Source organism: Meles meles, chromosome 8 (genome assembly GCF_922984935.1).
Source record: "Meles meles chromosome 8, mMelMel3.1 paternal haplotype, whole genome shotgun sequence".
Classification (NCBI taxonomy): domain Eukaryota; kingdom Metazoa; phylum Chordata; class Mammalia; order Carnivora; family Mustelidae; genus Meles; species Meles meles.
The window spans coordinates 37,162,456-37,182,403 of record NC_060073.1 but is presented as its reverse complement, the minus strand read 5'-3'; the positions used below and the strand labels follow the sequence as shown (position 1 = coordinate 37,182,403).

Here is a 19,948-nt window from a genome sequence, read left to right as displayed (position 1 = left end):
TTTATCTACTTTTTAAGAAATTCCCTGGATAAAGTCAGCATTTCTGGTGTTAAGTTTTTTGAGTTTTGACACAAACAGGGATTCTTATAACAGTTTCACTGACAGGATATAGAAAAATTACAACACTTTAATCATTTCTCTAGTCCCAGCCATTTGTGCTTAGTGTCCTCCATTACCCAACTACCCAAATATCCTTCTACGGATGAATAGATAACAAATTGTAGGACATCCTCACAATGAAGTTACTACTTAGTATTTAAAGGAACAAATTTTTGATGCTTATAAAAATGGATGGTTCTCACATGCATTTTGCTAAGTGAAAGAACCTAATCTTAGAAGTTATACAGTGTATGATTCTATTCATATGGCTCTCTGGAAATGGCGAAAAATAGAGGTAAAAAGAACAGATCATTGATCGTTGAAGCTGGGTAATGGAGGACACTAAGCACAAATGGATGGGACTAGAGAATTGATTAAAGTGTTGTGATTTTTCTGTATCCTGTCAGTGAAATTGTTATAAGAATCCCTTTTTGTGTCAAAACTCAAAAAACTTAATACTAGAAATGTTGACTTTATCCATGGAAATTTTTTAAAAAGTAGGTAAAGAAAAGAAAGAAAATAAGCACTTGGGTTATCCCTGAAAATACATATAGTTTTTATAATGAAAATAAAAAGTATTTGGAAAAAAGCAGCTTAGGTTTTATTGAACTCAAAACTCTGCAAAAATAGCATAATCTTCCTGATGAATAAAAACTATGATTTTAAAAATATGATTTTTAAAAAATTGAAAGTCAAATGATATTAAATTACAACTTAAATTCTGACTTTCTGTAAAATGAATAGTACTGAGAAGAGTAGGTTGTAAATAATTGGTGGTAAATTCATTAGTAGCCAACATAATAATTAAACATGATAATTAATACTAACAATAATACTTACTGCCATTATTATTTATCCTTTATCTTTTAAAATGGACTTAAAAAAAAAACCACCATAATACTAGTAGCTAAGATTTTCTCATCCTAAACTCACTGAAAAAAATATCCAGAACCAATACTATTTTCCTGTTGTTTTTTTTTTCTGGTATAACTACATTTTCCCATTCTTAAGCTTTTAAAATGGCTTTCAATTATAAATTATCAAACTATGTTCAAAAGAAGATGTGGGAATTGCCAGCCTTTGGCACAGTATGGTGAAACCCATCAGTAAAACAAAACAAAACAAAACAAAACAAACAGCAGCAGGTTGCAAGCAGTGGCAAGTTCTGTGGTTACAAATGTTCGTGGCAGGCTAAAAATATAGAACAGGTTGTGTCCTGATGCCGTGCTGGTTAGACTAGTCATGCTTGTGTTTGGGTTCAGAGACTACGCATCTGTTGCTTCTAGTTGAGTTACTGGTTTCACCAATGACAGTGTGTGGTTGGAACAGATTGGGTCAGATGTTTCGTCTTTCAAAATGCCATCACGGACCTGGGAGGTGTAGCAGGAGTCTTCAGATCTTCCCCTCTTCAAGGATAATGTATAATCCAGGTCTTCTTGCTGACTCCATGCAGTTGTGGGGAAACCCAGATCCCATCTCTGAGCTCTTCAGAGAGAAACAGGCTGTACTGTTGCTGGCAATAGTGTAAACATTGTAACTTTGCAGCTTGTCAGAAGTAGTATACAACCTCAAATTTTATATCCTGATCCAAACCCAAGATTTGTTTTCATTTGGAATTGCCTTCCATGAGGCAGGCAAGGAAGATCAGAAGTTTGGCTTTACCCCTGTACACACACACACAAAAATGGCAAAAATCTCAGCTACAGATATATCTTGTATTTCTGCTTTTGTTCCCCCCACCCCGTGCATTCTAAACAAAGGCCTTTTCTTCACAGTACATTTAAAAAATACCAGGAATCTCTATTACTCTCGGCTTCAATTGCTGTGAAAATCTATTTGAGTCCTAAAAGAGAAGCAGGGAAATGAATAGCCATTGTGGGGGAGGAGTGGGATTCGGAATAGCTCCCCTAATATGTGGATCATTGTGTAAAAAATGATAAAGTCCATATTTATGACATACCATATAAGCATTTAATTTAGAGAAAAATGTTACTTGTATTTCACACAGCATTATAGGTTATAGGTTGTATGAATATTGAACTTTCAGAACCCTGTTTCATGAAGCACAAATGTCTCTTGACTCCCCCTTGACATTTTAATCTTTACTGGAGCAGTGAGTTTTATCTCTGTTCACTGCTGTGTCCCATTTTCTAGAAGGAATATCTATGAGAATGAATAATTGTCACATGAAGATATTCATTGGTAAATTCATTAATTAATGGACCCTTCTGTCTTTCTTTTTGTAAATGTCTATTTGCAGACACAGTGCCACGTGCTGAAGGTGTGTGTGTCCATGAACAAGGCAAGCATGGTCCTTCCTTGCCCTCATGGAGCTCACTGTGCAGCTAGAGAGACTCTCTGTTAAATAGCAACCTCATAAATACATAAATGCAAATGTGAAATTCTATTAAAGCAAAGTATGTTTTGTTGTTCTTTTTCTTGTTTTAGAGAGAGAGAGAAAGCGTAAGTGGGGTGGAGTGCAGAAGGAAGGGAGAGGGAGAACCCCAAGCAGGCTCCATGTCCAGTGTGGAGCCCCATGCAGGGCTCGATCTCACAACCCTGAGATCATGACCTGAGCCAAAATCAAGAGTCGAACACTCAACCAACTGAGCCATCCAGGCATCCCAAAGTATAAGTTTATAAGAGGACTTACAGTGAAGAAAATGAACCTATTTGGGTGGGCTGATTGACTTGGAAATTGGACTCTAGACAAGAGTACACACAGATCAGATAAAGATTAAAAATGAAGGCTCTCATGTCACCTTCAGGACTTTTGAAATGTATTTCACCAATTTATAAACTCCTTCATAATTCTGTGCCTTTCTTACAGTGCTCTGTCTTTCAGTAGACTTATTAGAGAGCTTTTCTTATTCATACTTATTAATATATTTTAATTAAATGAGATAAATTTTTATTTTACAAATTACTCTTATTTAAGACTGAGTGTATGTTGTTTACTTTTGTCTCCTGCACAGTCTTGCACATAGCAAGCCAGTCAAAAGTGCAGTCAAGTTGGCGTGCCTCAGTGGCTCAGTGGGTTAAAGCCTCTGCCTTCGGCTCAGGCCATGATCCCAGGGTCCTGGGATCGAGCCCCACATCGGGCTCTCTGCTCAGTGGGGGGCCTGCTTCCTCCTCTCTCTCTCTGCCTGTCTCTCTGCCTACTTGTGATCTGTCAAATAAATAAATAAAAATCTTAAAAAAAAAAAGTATAGTCACGTCAATAGTTGCCTTTTCCATGATTCCTTATAAACATTTTAGAATACTTATAATTTATGACCAAAAAAAATGCTTAAATTTTTTCTTTAATGGTAAAAGTCATAATATTGCTCTCTGTCCCAAAGGTTATGCTGAAAGCTCCTCCTACATCTGTATGTGTGTAGTGGATACTCTTCATTCATCCCTCCAGACCACCCTGCACCATTTTTCACCTTGTCCTTGTCCCCAGGAAGCAGACACCTATGGACTACAACAACAACCAAGAGCTTGCAAGACCTCTAGCTACTATTTAGATTTGACCAGTTGGGAAGTATCAGCAGCAGATTAGAAACTGACAGAGGTTGGGGTGTTGTATTTCCCTGGCTCCCTCCATGCCCTTCTGTGGTTTTACAGTGGCTGCATTCTGCTAGTTCAGCATAGAGGTTCCGTCAGATTCCCTTTCCTCCAGCTATAATTATCTCCAGGTTCTTACGTCTGCTTCCTGTTCCTGCTCAGCAGGCCTGTGGGTGATAAAGGCTTCTGGCCCTTGTTAGTTGTAAGGAATTTCATTAACATCTATTGGTTTCTCTTAGTTCTGCTCACCCCTTTGTAAGTTAAAAAAAAAATATATATATATATATATAAAACTTGCTTCAATTACTGTGAGTTAGCCAGGACTCTGACACAAGAGACATACATTTATTTTCCTATTCCAAGTGAGAGTAAAACTGAAAAATGAGTGAAGAACAAACTATTGTAAATAAAGATGTTTCTGAGTAAACAGAGAAGTTATATGTTTTATAGCAAAGAGTGGAGGCCTTGATGTCAGATGGACCTGGTTTGTTCCAGGCTCCAGAACTTCCTACCTGTGGAACTAGAGACAAGTTACTGTTGTCCTTTGCATCTCAGGATTCTCACGTGTAAAGTGGAGATGAAAATTCCTAACAGGACTAGTATGAGAATTACTGATAATATATAGTATGCTCCTGGAACTTTGTAGGCAATCAGTAAATGGTGTTTTTTATTACTAGCAATAACCTCCACCAAAAAGGGCACACTCAAGCAACAAATCAGAAATGTTCCTTTGAAGACAACAAAACTACAGTGGTTTTGATAAGGAAGAGAAGAAGAAAATTCTGAGTGTGTTTATGTTTTTTTTCCCCAAAGCTTACTATTTAGATAAATATGCTTTGGTTTTATCTACCATTATTGGAAAGTGTATTTGGATTTTATAAAATAAAATGACATCCTGAGACCATTACCCATCCTCAGGCCATCAATTCTAAATATTCTAAATAAATATTCTAAAATATTTTTGAGAAAGGTGTATGTTTTATTAAACTACAGAATTCATCTTGAGATTATAGCAAGAGTCAGACAATTACATTTGTTATGGACAAACCTTACTATGCACATAATGTAAAATCCATTAGGTCATAATATCATATTATTTTGCTACAAATCTTCCAAAAATTCTTCTAACAATTTACTTGATAGAATTTTCTGAGTTAACTCTATAAAAAATATTTTTTTTCATATGAGACCTTAAGATGAGTTAGTTTTTCTTGAAGAGAAATTTTACTGAAAGAGTAGATCTTTTGAAAATCTGTGTTTTGCGCTAAGAAAACCAACGATTTTGGTGCAGTTTGATGGCTCTATAGGTTGAGTGTTCAACCCTTGGTTTCGGCTCAGGTCGTGATCTCATGGGTTGTGATATGGAGCTTTGCATTGGGCTTTGCGCTCAGAGGGGAGTCTGCTTGAAGATTCTCTTCCTCTGCCCCTCTCCCTAACCACCCCAACTCTCTCTATATATAATAAATAAATATACCTCTAAAAAGAAAGAAAATCATCTTTTTTTTTCTCTTTCTCCAGTTGTCTCTTTGAAGTTTCCTAAGGATCTGTTTTTCCAATTAAAATTCTACATCAACTCAAAGCCCATTGAGTTTAAATGGTATCTGAATGGCAACTTTTCCTCTTTTGGTGTCACATGTCTTATGTGAATGCATTTCTTGAAGATATCTTATTTGCAGTTGCGACTCTGGGACCTTTGTTTATACACAAGTGAAATTGTCATTTCATTTGATCCCTTTAAATATATCTGCATTTATGAAGTGCTCTTAGAACAATTGGAAGTAGATAATTGTCACTTGAGAAAAATCTATTCTAAATATAGGAAATGACACACATTCTGCAGGTTATAGATTTATCTTTGAACTCATGAGCTGCATATGCTTACCAAAATTGACATGTTACTATGATGTCTTTTCTAGTTATTGGCTTTGAAGGAGTAGTTATCAAGTATTATTCAAGGGTATCAGGTAAGCCAACAAGGAAAGAAATGGAACTTTAGAATGTTGAAGAAATAAGCTCTTATATTGTGGGGGTAGCTGGTGTTAATCATGCCATGCACAGAACAGATACTGTTAGTTATGCCCAGCAGAATGGGAGAGCATTTCATGTGAAACTTTGAAAAGAAATTTTGGACTCTTTATTTTTTTTTTAAGATTTTATTTATTTATTTGAGAGACAGAGAGCTAGAGAGAGAGTGCACAAGCAGGGGGAGTAGCAGGCAGAGGGAGAAGGGGCTCATCACTGAGCAAGGAGCCCAATTCAGGACTCTATCTAGGATTCAATCTGGGACTCAATCCCAGGACCCTGGGACCATGACCCGAGCTGAAGGCAGATGCTTATCCAACTGAGCTACCCAGGTGCCCACTTTGTACTCTTTAGAACGTTAGGACATCAGACTTTCTGTTTAGATTGTATAAGTTTCTAGCAAAGATGATCTGTATAAGAGCTTTGGAGACAGTTCAGAAAATGAGAGAGAACTGCTTTGAAGATGTATAGGAAGAAAATGCAGAGCTCTGGGAAGGACATTTGTTTCATCATCAGCATTTCCTCCCCAATTTTCTTTAAGTGTTGCATTTGACAAATATTTTCAGCAGTTATGTTTTTCATGGAGACTTTTCTACCTTATGTGCATAATCCTTTGAAGAAAATGTGTTGAACCCAAGAATTATAAATAAAGACAGAGAAGTAGGAGTAGGAATATGCCAAAAAGAATCCACTCATACTACCTTCATAGACAGGACTTCAGTGGCATTGCAACCTGGATTAGGAGTTTTTCTTGGGTGGTTTTACGATGTGCTGTGTGTATTTCTTATATTTTTTGAGAATAAAATCTGTTTTTATGTATCTCCTTCCCCTGTGAGTGAGCACCATGTTATGCTCAACCCTGAGTCAAGGCCTGGCCCGGAGAAAGAACTAAGAATTGTTTGAAATTATTACGTAAATGATTAAAAAAAAAAACAACTAATGAATAAAAATCAGTCTTAAAAATAAAAACTGATACCTATGTTTTATAACTCAGTTACATACATTGTTAACTCACAGCAGATTAAATATTATTCATATCTATTCTTTTATAGATGTGCATAAGAAATACAGTTTTATAGATAGTGTGGGTAGATATTTCCTATTAATGTGTACCAAGCAGCTCTTGTTCATTTTTCACCAAATTATATTCCACAGTTTGTTAGGATTGTGGATATAGAATTACAGGTTCTGAGGTTTGCTTTAGCTCTGTGGTTTCTACATTCAGAGCTCTCTGCTGAAAATGTGTGTGGTATTTATACCAAGTGAAACCATGGCAATGAACCATGTCGGACTGGGGCTCATGGGGAGCCATAGAGCATTCTGAAAAGATCATGGGCTTTGGAATCCTGTAGCTTATAACTTTAACATTCAGTTCTGCCAGTTGCTAGATATATGAACTTGAGGAAGTAAATATCTAAACCTCTCCCAGTTTCCTTCGCATGTAGGGTGGGCATTGTTTAAAAATATTGTATGAATTTTGGCAAACACAATTATTCAAGGAAATAAAATAAGATATAAATCTATGAGAAATAAAGGGCAAATAAATGCATATATAAATAAAATAATGCCTCAAAGAACAGTAGCTAATTTTTTCCCAACCTAGACTGCAGCAATACTTCCTTTATGCCTCTTTGTCTTACTAGGCCACAGTTTTGGGGGTTTGTTTCAGCTCTGTAAATACATTGCAGTCTTCCTACCTCATCACTTTCATGTATGTTAGTATCTTTCTTTCAAAGCACGTCCCACAAACACACATGCACTCACATTACCATAACAGAAAGATATGTAAGCACCTTTCTATAGAGTAGGCTCTTAATGGTTTGGGTTTTTTTGTTGTTGTTGTTTTGTTTTTTTCCGGCCTGATATGTCACTTCCTCAGAGAAAATGCCCCCAACCACTTCTTAAAGGAAGTCTCATTATATAGAAGTACCTGTATTTTCACAGTATTTCAGACGATTTACCTGTATATACTTATTCTTTTTGTTTGTTGGTTTGGTCAGTGTCTGAGTCTCAACTAAAATAGAAGTCCCTTGAGGCCAGGAATTATTACTCACCACAGTGTCAGCAGAGTGTCTTCAGAGAGGACAGGCCCAGTGAATGTCTGTTGACTGACTAGGTGAATACTGGAATGAATCAAAGGACAGAAAACACTCATAGCATTGGTGAACATAAAGAAGTTAGTCTCACCCCACACTGGTTTGTAAAATAGTATCTACCTACTCAGTAGTCATCTTTCACCCAAAGAAAAGTTGAAACTTTCACTCGTGTTTGAATATTGTAAGAAAGGGAAATTTAGAAGTTGCTCCTTTTTGAAGTTACATGTTGGTGTCAGTGGATTAAGGGGAATAGTATTATTATAAAGTTTCATCAAGGGGCGCCTGGGTGGCTCAGTGAGTTAAGCCTCTGCCTTCGACTCAGGTCATGATCTCAGGGTCCTGGGATGGAGTCCTGCATCGGGCTCTCTGCTCAGCAGGTAGCCTGCTTCTCCCTCTCCCTCTCTCTGCCTGCCTCTCTGCCTACTTGTGATCTCTCTCTGTCAAATAAATAAATAAATAAAATCTTAAAAATATAAAGTTCCATCAAGCCATTTCTCTGGGGCCAAAGGTCATTTCTCTTTCAGTCAACATCTTTGTCATCAACGATCACTGTCTTCTATCTATGCAACTTTCCTCTCCTCCACTCCACCCCCAAATATTTATTCCGAGTAAAAGGCTCCTCTCCACCAGGGTCCAGAAACAGAAAGCTGACCATTTAATATCCTACATAGATATTTCCTAAAAGAATGTATCGATCATATTAAGAAAGATTAATAGGCATAGAAATGTACTAGGACAGATTAGTATAGAAAAAACAAGTTGGCCTTGAAGGGAAATTGTCTGATATTTTTGTGGGTTTCAGTATGCTTTCTTTGGACCTTGGGAAATTCCTCTTCAAGGAAGTATTTTCTTTTCTTGTCAATACAAGTTCCCAGAAAGCTAAGCGACTGGGTATTATGCTTCTAGTCAATTCACGGTTCTTCCTTGCATCTCTTTCTAGTTCGTATTCTATGTATACAATGAGACTTACTATGAAAATGCATAGTTTTATAAAACCAAAATATAGAAGCCCCACTCTAATGTTTATCTGAATTTCTTCTTTTCTTTTCTTTTTTTTTTTTTAAGATTTTATTTATTTTTTTGACAGACAGAGATCACAGGTAGGCAGAGAGGCAGACAGAAAGAGAACAAGGGAAGCAGGTTCCCTGCTGAGCAGAGATCCCGATGTGGGGCTCGATCCCAGGACCCTGAGATCATGACCTGAGTCGAAGGCAGAGGCTTTAACCCACTGAGCCACACAGGTGCCCTGAATTTCTTCTTTTCAACCATATCTTGTTTCTGTAGAACCTCTTTCAAAAATTGTTTTGTTATTTCTTTTTTAGTATTCCCATTTGTTCCAATGGGCAGTACACATTGGTACCTCTGCTTGTCTTTACTTGAATCCATTTATTTGAAGAGCTACTTAGAAACTTTGAGTTAATATATAAACTGACTATAAAACTGGGTAGCTAAAAAATTACTAACATGAGCAATTTGAGTGGATTTTGGTTAAATTTGTTTATATTCTAAATATAATAATTACTGAAAATGTACCTTTTCTCTGTCTTTACCCCTTGTCCATATCTATTATGACCCAGATTCTACTCTGTCTCAAAATTGAAATTAAAATGAGTAACTGCAAAGCAAAAACTTCCTTAATTGAATGTTCTATGTACTAATGCATTGGTACCATCCCTTTCACTTTTCAATCACTCCCTTAGAAATTTACCTTAATACAGAGAATCAGCATGTGGGCAGGTGAATAGGGAGGCTAGTGGAAACTTTGTCTATCTGCTGTCTTTGAGTTTGGCCATCTCTATGCTCTTTCTATGTTTTAGTCTCTATTGGTATGGACTTTGCTAAATGTTCTTTACATTTCAGTGTCTGTGAGTTTGGGGGTGAAGAGATGGGATTCAGGACTTTTGAACTAATTTATAGATGCATCCTGATGTGGTGGTTTTAGCTTGGGATAGAAAATCTTTTTTTTTTTTTTTAAGATTTTTATTTATTTATTTGACAGAGAGAGATCACAAGTAGGCAGAGAGGCAAGCAGAGAGAGTGAGAGGGAAGCAGGCTCCCTGCCGAGCAGAGAGCCCGATGCGGGACTCGATCCCAGGACCCTGAGATCATGACCTGAGCCGAAGGCAGTGGCCTAAACCACTGAGCCACCCAGGCGCCCCTGGGATAGAAAATCTTGTCTGCTTATTTATCTGTGTGATATAAATCATGTTACTTTTCCTCTCCAAGTCTCAGCTCCCCACAGCTAATAGAAATAACAATACCTGCTCTATAAGATTGTTGGAAAATCAAATGTGATATGTATGTGTTCACGGAAGAATAGAGTACAAAGAAGGGCTCTATTTAGTAAACAGCAATTTGAATGTTTATGTATTAAGTTTCATTTATTTTGCCACTTCGAGAATTAAATGGTTAGATGTATCCAAAGACAATCCAAATGATCGTTCTCATAACTTCCTAAATGAATTTCACCACTTCTTGTTGGTTTTTTTAATACAAACTCTTAAAAATTATGAAAGCATAGGGAAAAAAGATGGCAGGATAAGTCAAATAGGAAAAAATGCAAAAGTTGAACTTATATCACAAGAAAGCATTCAATTTTATGTCTTACCATCATGTGAATCTTGAATCGTTAAATTAAACATTTTTCTTGTGATTAAAAAAAAAATGATGGAGGGTCAGCTGGAAAAGAAGCTGTTTATTCCTCTGGACTATTTGACAAAATTCTCACTTTCCCTTACAAAATATGAACAAAACTAACTCAATTAGTTCGAGTCTCTAGGTGGTGCTTTTCAAAAGTACTTTTAAAACAGCCACCACAAGAATTAAAATTACTTGTTGACTTTTATGGAGTATATATTTCTTAACTGGACATTTTAAATTTGCAGGTATGAATGTAAGCAAGAGTGAGATAACAAAGGAAACTTCATTGAAACCATCCAGGAGATCCCTGCCTTGCCTCGCCCAGAGCTACGCCTACTCAAAGAGTTTGAGCCAATCTACCTCACTCTTTCAGTCCACCGAGAGTGAGTCTCAGGCTCCCACTTCTGTAACCTTCATCTCCTCGGACAAAGCAGAGCCAGGTGAGCAGCTATTCCTGCTTTTTTGGTTCAACTTGCAAAAATAAGTGCTTTTGAACCATTCCTTCCTTCCTTCATCTATTTTATTAGTACTTTCAGAACTCATTAGCAGGAAGCCTGGCATAGAAAGGAGAACATTTCACTAGTCAGACAGGAGACCATTTGTTGGCCAGCTGTGTTTTCACGTCTTTCTTGCCTTGAAAGAAGCCAACCTTGTGGGAACCTGGAGCTCGTATTTCCTGTTTGCAGAAGACAGACCAGCTACCTGAATTTCTGTCTCATCATTTCTGGAGAGAGCCTGTAACCAGTAACTGAAGAGAGTATGTCAGCAATACTAAACTCAGTTTCTTAGAAAGAAAGACAAAAGATTTTAAGTAACATTGACAATAAAGCAGTGAAGATTTGACTACAGAAAGATGTGGTTGGACAAGTATTAGAAATCAAATGTTGGCACAAAAGCCTTAGAACAAAAGGGCTGAAATACATGGAAGTTCCTGCTGGATGCTACATTAAAGACACTTTGTGGCTGCCCTGGGCACTTTCTGCACACATCTGCCCATCTGAGACATCATTACGCTTTTAGACAATTCCTTTTCACCAAGCCAGGAGTCAAAATACAACCTGGCCCCCTATCATTCAGTAGATGAGGTGTGTTTCTATTTCCCCATCTGTCTATAAGTTGCTTTTTTGTCTGAAGAGAATGCATTCCTTTATGATTCCTTGGTTGTTTCTTCCTCTGGATAACTTGAAAATACCAAGATTCTCTTTTCAGTAACACTGTGAAATCACTACTAATTATAAATAAGAGCTTACATCCATGTCCAATAAGAAAAGTGGCTAATTATTCAAGAGGATGAGGGTATTGAAATATAATAGAGATGTATCTTTCCCTTATTGAGTGAAATTTTACATAACTAATTTCAACTCATTAACTTAAAAAATTCCTTTATGCTTGGCCATCAGTCACAGTCATTTTTCTAAATGTTAGTGTTTTTATTTCCAAACACTATGAATGTCCATGTCTTTTTTTTTCCCCCTCCAGTTAATGCTGAGGAGGATAAAAAAGATTCTGTGCTCAAATGCTCTTTTGCTGACCTTAGTGACTTTTGCTTGGGTAAGTAGGTTTCGAGTATTTCCTTATTCTTTTACCCCCTCTCCAAAGGTAAGCTGTCTTCTTCAAATCTAGAATATTATTTTTTAAGAAAATAATACCTGTTTGGTCTTTAATATTTGATGGATGAGTATAATATTCTCAGGTTAAAAAATGATTAAGGCATTTCATGTACAGTTTGAAATTCAAGTGATACAAAATTTATAATGAACAACAATCTCATAACCAAAAACGTTTAACACTTTCTGCTGTTGAGCTTTTGGAAATATCTTTCAATTCCCTATAAATAAGCACATTAATTCTGCTATTTCTAGATTTATTAAATTCAGCAGTGTCTGTTGACCCCCCTGTGGTGTTAGATGAAGATTTAGCTTATTTACATGACCCTTCAATTTTTCATAGTTACACTATCATTTAAATTTTTAAACCTCTCTGCTGATTAAATTTGTCCTTTAAATAGCATATTTACACCTTTATATCATGTTCTATCACATTTTAACAGTATTTTTTACTCTCCACTTGGCAAATGTAGTATTACTATGAAAATAATGTTTTTGGCAGTTACAGGATCACTTTCTTTGCTACAGTTAAAGTTGTTATGACCTCTCTGCCGCTCTTACATAGTCCTAGAGTCAAGGTCAAATTGATTCCGCTTTCCAACCCTCCATCAATTACTCAAAATCATGCCACACTAAACTTACTTTCTTGTTTATGCCACTAAATTTTGTTAGTTTTGTTTTCCTAGATTATCTGTATTTTTTTTTTCTTGGGAGGAGAAAATATCTCACCTTCTGAATATTCCCATCTGTTCCAGATTCTAATTTTTATATCCTTTACTTCATTCTTCTTCTTTAAGAAATTCTTGGTATTTACTGACTTTTCATTAGATATCTAGATATCTGGATTAATGCCAATTTCTACTGAACACATATTCCTCTTTCTTAGTTTTCAACCTCATTTTTTCCCCCAGAGTGTATCCTTAAGAAACTACCTCTGAGGGGCACCTGGGTGGCTCAGTGGGTTAAAGCCTCTGCCTTCAGCTCAGGTCATGATCCCAGGGTCCTGGGATGGAGCCCGGCATTGCATAGGGCTTTCTGCTCAGCAGGGAACCTGCTTCCCAGCCCGCCTCTGCCTGCCTCTCTGCCTACTTGTGATCTGTCAAATAAATAAATAAAATCTTTAAAAAAAATAGAAAGTAAGAAAGAAACTACCTCTGAAGGCTCATGTGAGATGCAAACTTTCTAAGTTATTGTATGTCTGAGATGACTTCAGTTCACTCTTACATTTCATTGTATTTTATAAAGTCCTAAGTTGAAAATCATTTTCCTTAAAATCTGGAGACTGGATTCACTGTCACCTAGCATCCATTGTTACTGCTAAAAGCCCAATTGCTATCTGATTCTTGTTCTGTTGTCATTGAATTTTTTTTTCTTCTCTCTGTGCATTTTTATTATCTTTATTTTTTGTGTTACAGAATTATACACCATTATGTTTAGGTGTGTGTGAATGCATGTGTGTGCATTTTCTTTTATCTCATGATTTTGGTTTCTGCCTCAGTTCTGGAAGATTTCCTGCACTTCTTCCAAATGACTTTTCATTTCTGTGTGTGTGTGTGTTGGGGGGAGGGTGAGATCATATATGTATATTTGATTTCCAAGTCTTTTTTGTTTTCAGAATGTAACATTTTCAGAGCATCTGTTGTATTTCATGAACATAACATCTCTAATCTCTCTAATTACACTTGTGATTTCTTAAGTTTTTCTTTCTTTTTTTTTTTTTTTTTTAAGTTTTAGTCTGTTGTTCCAGTGATCAATTTTTTGCCTGCTTCCATTAGTCATTCTCTTTTAGGCTGCAGGATTTCCAACAATTTCTGGTGATCCTTGGTCATCTGCTTACATTTAAGAAAAAAACAATAGGAAAGCTGAGTCAGAATTCTGGGTACTTGGAGATGTCTCAGGGACGGAAAACTCTCACTACAGAGTGAATGGCTAAGGAGTCATTACGTAGGTGATCTACCCAATGTCAGATTGAAGACTATACTCCAGAGTGCTGATTCCCACATTACTGCTTTTGCGCTTTGTATTTCTTTTGATAAAAAGTTTGTGCTTGCATGTTTTATTGTCAGACCTTCAGTTTTCTTCAGGTTTTCACTTCTGACTCTCACTCATTATCTTTGTCTATCTGCCATCTTTGAGTTTGGTCATCTCTAGGATGATTCACTGTTTTCCTGCCTCTGCACAAAATCAAGGCTAAACTACATGATCAGGGCGCCTGGGTGGCTCAGTGGTTTGGGCCTCTGCCTTCAGCTCAGGTCATGATCTCAGCGTCCTGGGATCGAGTTCCGCCTCGGGCTCTCTGCTCGGCAGGGAGCCTGCTTCCTCCTCTCTCTCTCTGCCTGCCGCTCTGCCTACTTGTGATTTCTCTCTGTCAGATAAATAATAAAAATCTTAAAAAAAAAAGATTAAACTACATGATCAGTTAACACTCTTATATCAGAATTTTGCCTTCTAGAAAACTACTGTAGGCCTATATCTTTAGAAAGTATTTATTATCATGTTAAGTCTCCAGAGCGAGGGACAACAAATGTACTTGAAAGCTCATTCAGCCATCTGGAAATTTGTTTCTTTATTCTACCAACAAGTTGATTTTACACAGTTCTTCAGTGTGATACTTTGTTGTATAAGCCTGTACAGCACTTTGTTGTATAAGCCTGTACAACAGGATGAAACCTGTACAACACTTATTTTAGAGACCGGTCTAGAATTTTACATCTAAAAATCTATTCAAAAAAATAGTATCAGAAATAAAAAATAATTTTCCTCACAGCTGCCTTAACTTAGGAATAGAGGAAAATTCAACATTCTAGTAATTGTACTATTCAACATTTTGTGGCATATTTCTGGGTGGGGAAAAATAGCTTAAATATAAATGTAGACCTCCCCTCATTTTAGTTAAAAATGTATTGGAAAAGAGGTAGAAAGAAAGAAAGAAATATGTTAGCTAAAAGTGTGTATCTTCATGTGGTACAATTATTTGGGGTTTCTTCTTGTTGTCTGTGTTTTCTTTTTTTTCCCCTCTAAACAATATATACAAATTTTATATAATAAGAATATGTAAATAATAAATTTACATCAGAATTTTTTGTAAGTATGGAAAATTGTTCATATTTCCATCAAAATAGCATACAGTTCAATGGAGATTTTTCAGAATTGAAACTTGAAACTGGTTGATAGTCACCCAGTATTTGGAATAACAGTAATATTGAAAGATTCTATCCTCATCCTCGGTTTGTAGTCAGTATAATTTTTATTTATTTTTCCTATAAACAGATAAGTTTACTCAACCTTCTCTTTTCCCCTTTGCTATTATCATGCAAGATTTACTTCATTTGAGTGAGATTTGCATTAAGATCTGTAGCTTGCCAGACTTGGTCATGAGCAATGCCCTTGAACTTTTTTTTTTTTTTTTTGTAATTCATAAACTGAATAGAAAGAAAAGAAAGCCAGAATTTATCAAAGAGTAATATTAATCTGTTACAATGCTTATTTTATAACCTGAGAGTGAATTTATTTGTAACCTTCAGAGGGTTAGCCCTGAGTTTTCAGCAGTGAACATTTTGGTGGGCTGGCTGCACCGCCTGCATCAGTGGTTGTCAACTCTGGCTACGCATTCAAGTCACCTGGGAGCTTTTAAACCTCTGAGTCTCAGCTCCCAGGAATCAATTTACTTGGAATTGGAATGAAATCAGGATGCATACTTCTAACTGTATCCCAGGCAAATATTAAATGTAGCTAGAATTAAGAATATCTAGCCTAGGGGCACCTGGGTGGCTCAGTGGCTAAGTGCTTTCAGCTCAGGTCATGATCCCAGGGTCCTGGGATTGAGCCCCGCATCTGGCTCCCTGCTCAATGTAGAGACTGCTTCTTCCTCTGCCTGCTCTGCAAGCTGCTCCCCCTGCCTGTGCTCTGTCTCTGTCTCTCTTCCTCTGCAAATAAATAAATAAAATCTTAGGGAAAAAAAAAAGAATTTCTAGCTTAAAACATGTATCTTGATTTCTCTCTGAGGACATTGGTAGGATACTTTTTCATAATTTTTTAAACAATGAGCTGTGTTATTTATTATCATAGCACTCTGAATTACTGCAAATTAGTCATGTTTCTTACAATACTCACTTTTGTATGTGTGACATAAAGACAGTGCTGGCTTATTAAATTTCGTAATTAAAAAAAGACAGCCACCAGCAGTTTCATTTCATACAGAACATCAGTATCAAAGAGAACATTTCATTAGAACAAATACACTCTATCAGAGTACAAAGGTCTTTCCCATGGTAATTAATTCTGAAAGAGCTTACTATTGTTATTTTTCTGATAAGACAAAAACAAGAACAAAAACCTTGTCCAAAATATCCATACGGTTGATGTAGTTTACATAGCCCTTTTCATAATAATTTTCCCAAACTAATACTAGTTAATAGCCTAACAACAACTCTAGCCATGCAAGCCTTTCCATTCAATTCTATACATCTTATTTTTGATAGTGAAATAATCATGATAGTGCCATCCCAAATATTAACATTTTCTCTAAATGCTTAATGTAATTGGATGTCCTAACTCCATGAATGCTTCTCTCCTTATCATTCTAGTGTGTCTCAATCATCTGACACACTTGACCTGTGTTCCTGTTTCTTCAGGCATTGTACCTCACAATCAATACTTTAGCACACCCAGCATCGATCTGCTATTCATTCAACTTAGGGAATTGTCACAGCTTCTGAAGGGGTAAATATGCACACACGAGGTATTTCCCTTTTCCGTGAATGTGAGAATGCAGCTCTGGCTGACTGTACCATCACCAAGCGTTCCAAGAATCCATCCTGGTGTAACACCTTGCTGGAAAGTACTCCTTTTGAAACAGCCACATATCTAAAATGTATATGATTTTATCGCCTTTGAGAAGACATCAAGCAAAATGATGTCAAATATACCAAGAGTGTAATTAAATAAAGCACGAGTGTTTTAGCAATACATCCTTCCTTTTAAATTCAATGAAGTTACATTTTCTAATTTTGCTTTTAGAGTGCAGACTGCCAGCTTCTAGCATTGGGTTGGTTAACAACCCAGTGTTGATTGTTGGTACTTGTTTTAAGTACCAACAGGCTCTGATACAATTTTTGGAACCTGATGGATACATCTAATTAATGGCTTTTTTTTTTCTTTCCAAGAGAAAGGGAGAACACATGCACATGTGTGTGGGGGGAGGGGTAGAAAGAGAGGGAGAGAGAGCATTTTAAGCACATTCCACACACAGTACTGAGCCCAATGTGGGGCTTGGTCTCAACAACCCTGAAATCATGGGTCCTGATCCAAGATTTGGATCCTGATTGATCCACCCTGATCCAAAATCAAGCATCAGACACTCAACCACATCAGACACTCAACCACCTGGGCCACCCAGGATGCCCCTGCACTTTTTTTTTCCACAGTGTACTACTTTGAACTGCCCCATGAGACTATCAGTGCTGTGGCACAGTTAACTGCAGGTAGTCAGTGTTTCATTGAGGATGAGTATACCTCACTGTTCGAAATGACAGCTATGAAGGAAGGAGCATTCGTGGTCCTGTTGATTCAGAGCTGGACATTTCCTTTAAGACTGCCTAACAGGATTGGTAATATATTATAGATGAAATGCTGTTTTCCCAGCCAGACATTGGTCAAATTCCCATTCTTATATCTATGAGCTGTGTGACTGTAGCATATTATTTACCACTGTGAACCTCAGTAATCTTATAAATTGGAATTAGTGATCCACACTTTGCAAGACTATTGAGTTAAATGAAGAGACATAACTCCATCACTCTCCTAGCACATCATAGAGATTCGACAAATATCTGCTCTTTGCTTTATTCACTCACTCATTAAGCTTATCTTTTACCCCAAATTTTGCTAGGCTCAGAGATATCTTCACTAACCATTATCACCAAAATGTGATTTTTATGCAGAGTGGAATAACAATAATTTACCGAACACTTATTACACAACTTTGTGTCTGCCTTACCTCACTTAATTCTCTTAACAATTCTTTGGGTTAGGTACTCTTATTAACCTCTTTTTATACCTGAGGAAACTGAATGGCCAAGAGATAAAATAACTTGCTAAATGCCATACATCTCCCTAAGGGAGAATTGAGATTTTTAACCCAGGAAGTCTTCATCTTTCATCTTCTCCCTTAATCATCACAGTAGGAATACAGTCCATGGTGTTGAAAGGTGGTTAGTGATGTCCGTAGAATAACAGCTCTGCAATGCTAATAAGTATGAGGCTGCGAGCAGCAAAAGATGGGGGTAACATTGCATGATATAGTATATTTGGGAGATGACTGATTGAAGAACGCTAATCAGGTTGGGAGTTTAGAATTTCATTGTTCGGTTTTCTTCCTTCATTCTTTATATTGCTGTCTGTTATCCTTTAAGTCTTCTTTTCTTTTCTTTTTTTAAGATTTATTTATTTTAGAGAGAGAGTGGGGGAAACAGCAGGAGAGGGAGAAATCCTCACGCAGACTGCCCGTTGAGTGGGGAGCCCAACATGGGGCTGGTTCTTACAATCTTCAGATCATGACCTGAGCTAAAATCAAGAGTCAGGCACTCAACTGACTGAGCCCCAGGTGCCCTGAATTCTGCTTTTCATAGAACAGCTCACAGCCAAAACACCATTCTGCCTTGTGCCCTCAGCCACACAGACAGACACAGTCTTTCTCTCTCTCTCTCTCTCTCCCTCTCTCTCTCTCTCTCTCTCACACACACACACACACACACACTGTTATTCTGGAAAGTGCCAATCCATGTAATGGATTTGAAATCCTGATGTGACGATACTCTTGTCTATCAGTCCTGGATGCCCTGCTGTAATCATCCACCTCTCTCTTGCTAGTGTTCTGTAAAATGACAAGGACAGAGACATCCATATTAAGAAGTGACTGATGGTTGGGTCTGCTCACACTCATGCTGCGTAAAAACAGATAACTTTGAAGTGAAATAATCAGGGCTTACTAAAACCAACGTAATTTGAGTCCGACCAACTAAAATATACATCTCTCTAATCTTGTGATATCAACATTTCCTTAATGCTATGAAGCGAGTCCCTTCGGAAGTGATTTATATTAGAGTGGTGAGATAATTTGTTTTCTGTGAGCTTAATCTTTCAGCTTGCTGCGGTGTTCATTTTATTTCTTAAAACGGTTATGGTCAAATGAGTACACGGTGATTTTGATTTCATTCTATGATACTTGATAATCTCCAATAATTTTTCATACTTTTTTCAAATAGCATTTCATATTAAGATGGCATTAAAAAAACTTCATAGTAATATTACCAACCTATTTCAGAATCACAGAAATACGGGAATTACACTGAAAGAACAGATAGTTTTCAGTAGCAACAGCCTCACAGTCACTGTACATCTTTTCAGTTGTTAGTTAAACCCATTATGTAAGTCCTCTGGGCTCAATTTTCCAATTATTTTCGGAACCTGACACTGTTGAGCAGTTGCTGCCACAAGCCTTGTCCAGTGTTTCAGTCTCTGGGTAGAGCAGTATCATGACTTCCTTCCTCATTGTCTCTGCTCTGATGCTTGTCTCCTTATGGTCTGTTTTCCATACAGCAGCTACAGGAAGCTTTCATAAAAGGAGAATGAAATATCATCATTTCTCTACTCAGTCCCCTCCCGGTTTCCCACTTCATGCAAAATGTAAACTCCTTACTGGAGCCTTCAGAGGCCGTACGAGGTCTGGGCCTGCTCGAGCTCTAGACCATTTGCTAATGCTTCCTTTGACTCACAGAGCCACAACCATGCCAGTCCTCTTTTGCTCTATGTTCATGATAAGTTTGCTCTTACCCCGAGGCCCGGCACTGAGAGAAACCAGAGTCATACAAGCTTCACTTTGTGTCTCCTAATCTTGACTTAAGAGGTATTACTGGAAATTATAAGATTTATTTT

At 37.1% G+C, this 19,948-nt stretch overlaps 1 protein-coding gene across 5 annotated transcripts in view; it reads left to right on the top strand.

The window, feature by feature from the left end:
* The window catches only part of ANO3 (anoctamin 3), a 456,805-nt gene that overhangs the window by 264,511 nt on the left and 172,346 nt on the right, over positions 1-19,948 (top strand). For 4 of the 5 annotated variants that reach the window (XM_046014190.1, XM_046014191.1, XM_046014192.1 and 1 more), the window contains 2 exons: positions 10,652-10,846; positions 11,886-11,957. In XM_046014190.1, the coding sequence (XP_045870146.1) occupies positions 10,652-10,846; positions 11,886-11,957 (267 nt within the window). Of the gene's footprint in view, positions 1-8,989; positions 9,008-10,651; positions 10,847-11,885; positions 11,958-19,948 lie in introns of those variants that run through there. The other variant, XM_046014194.1, reaches the window with a different exon arrangement.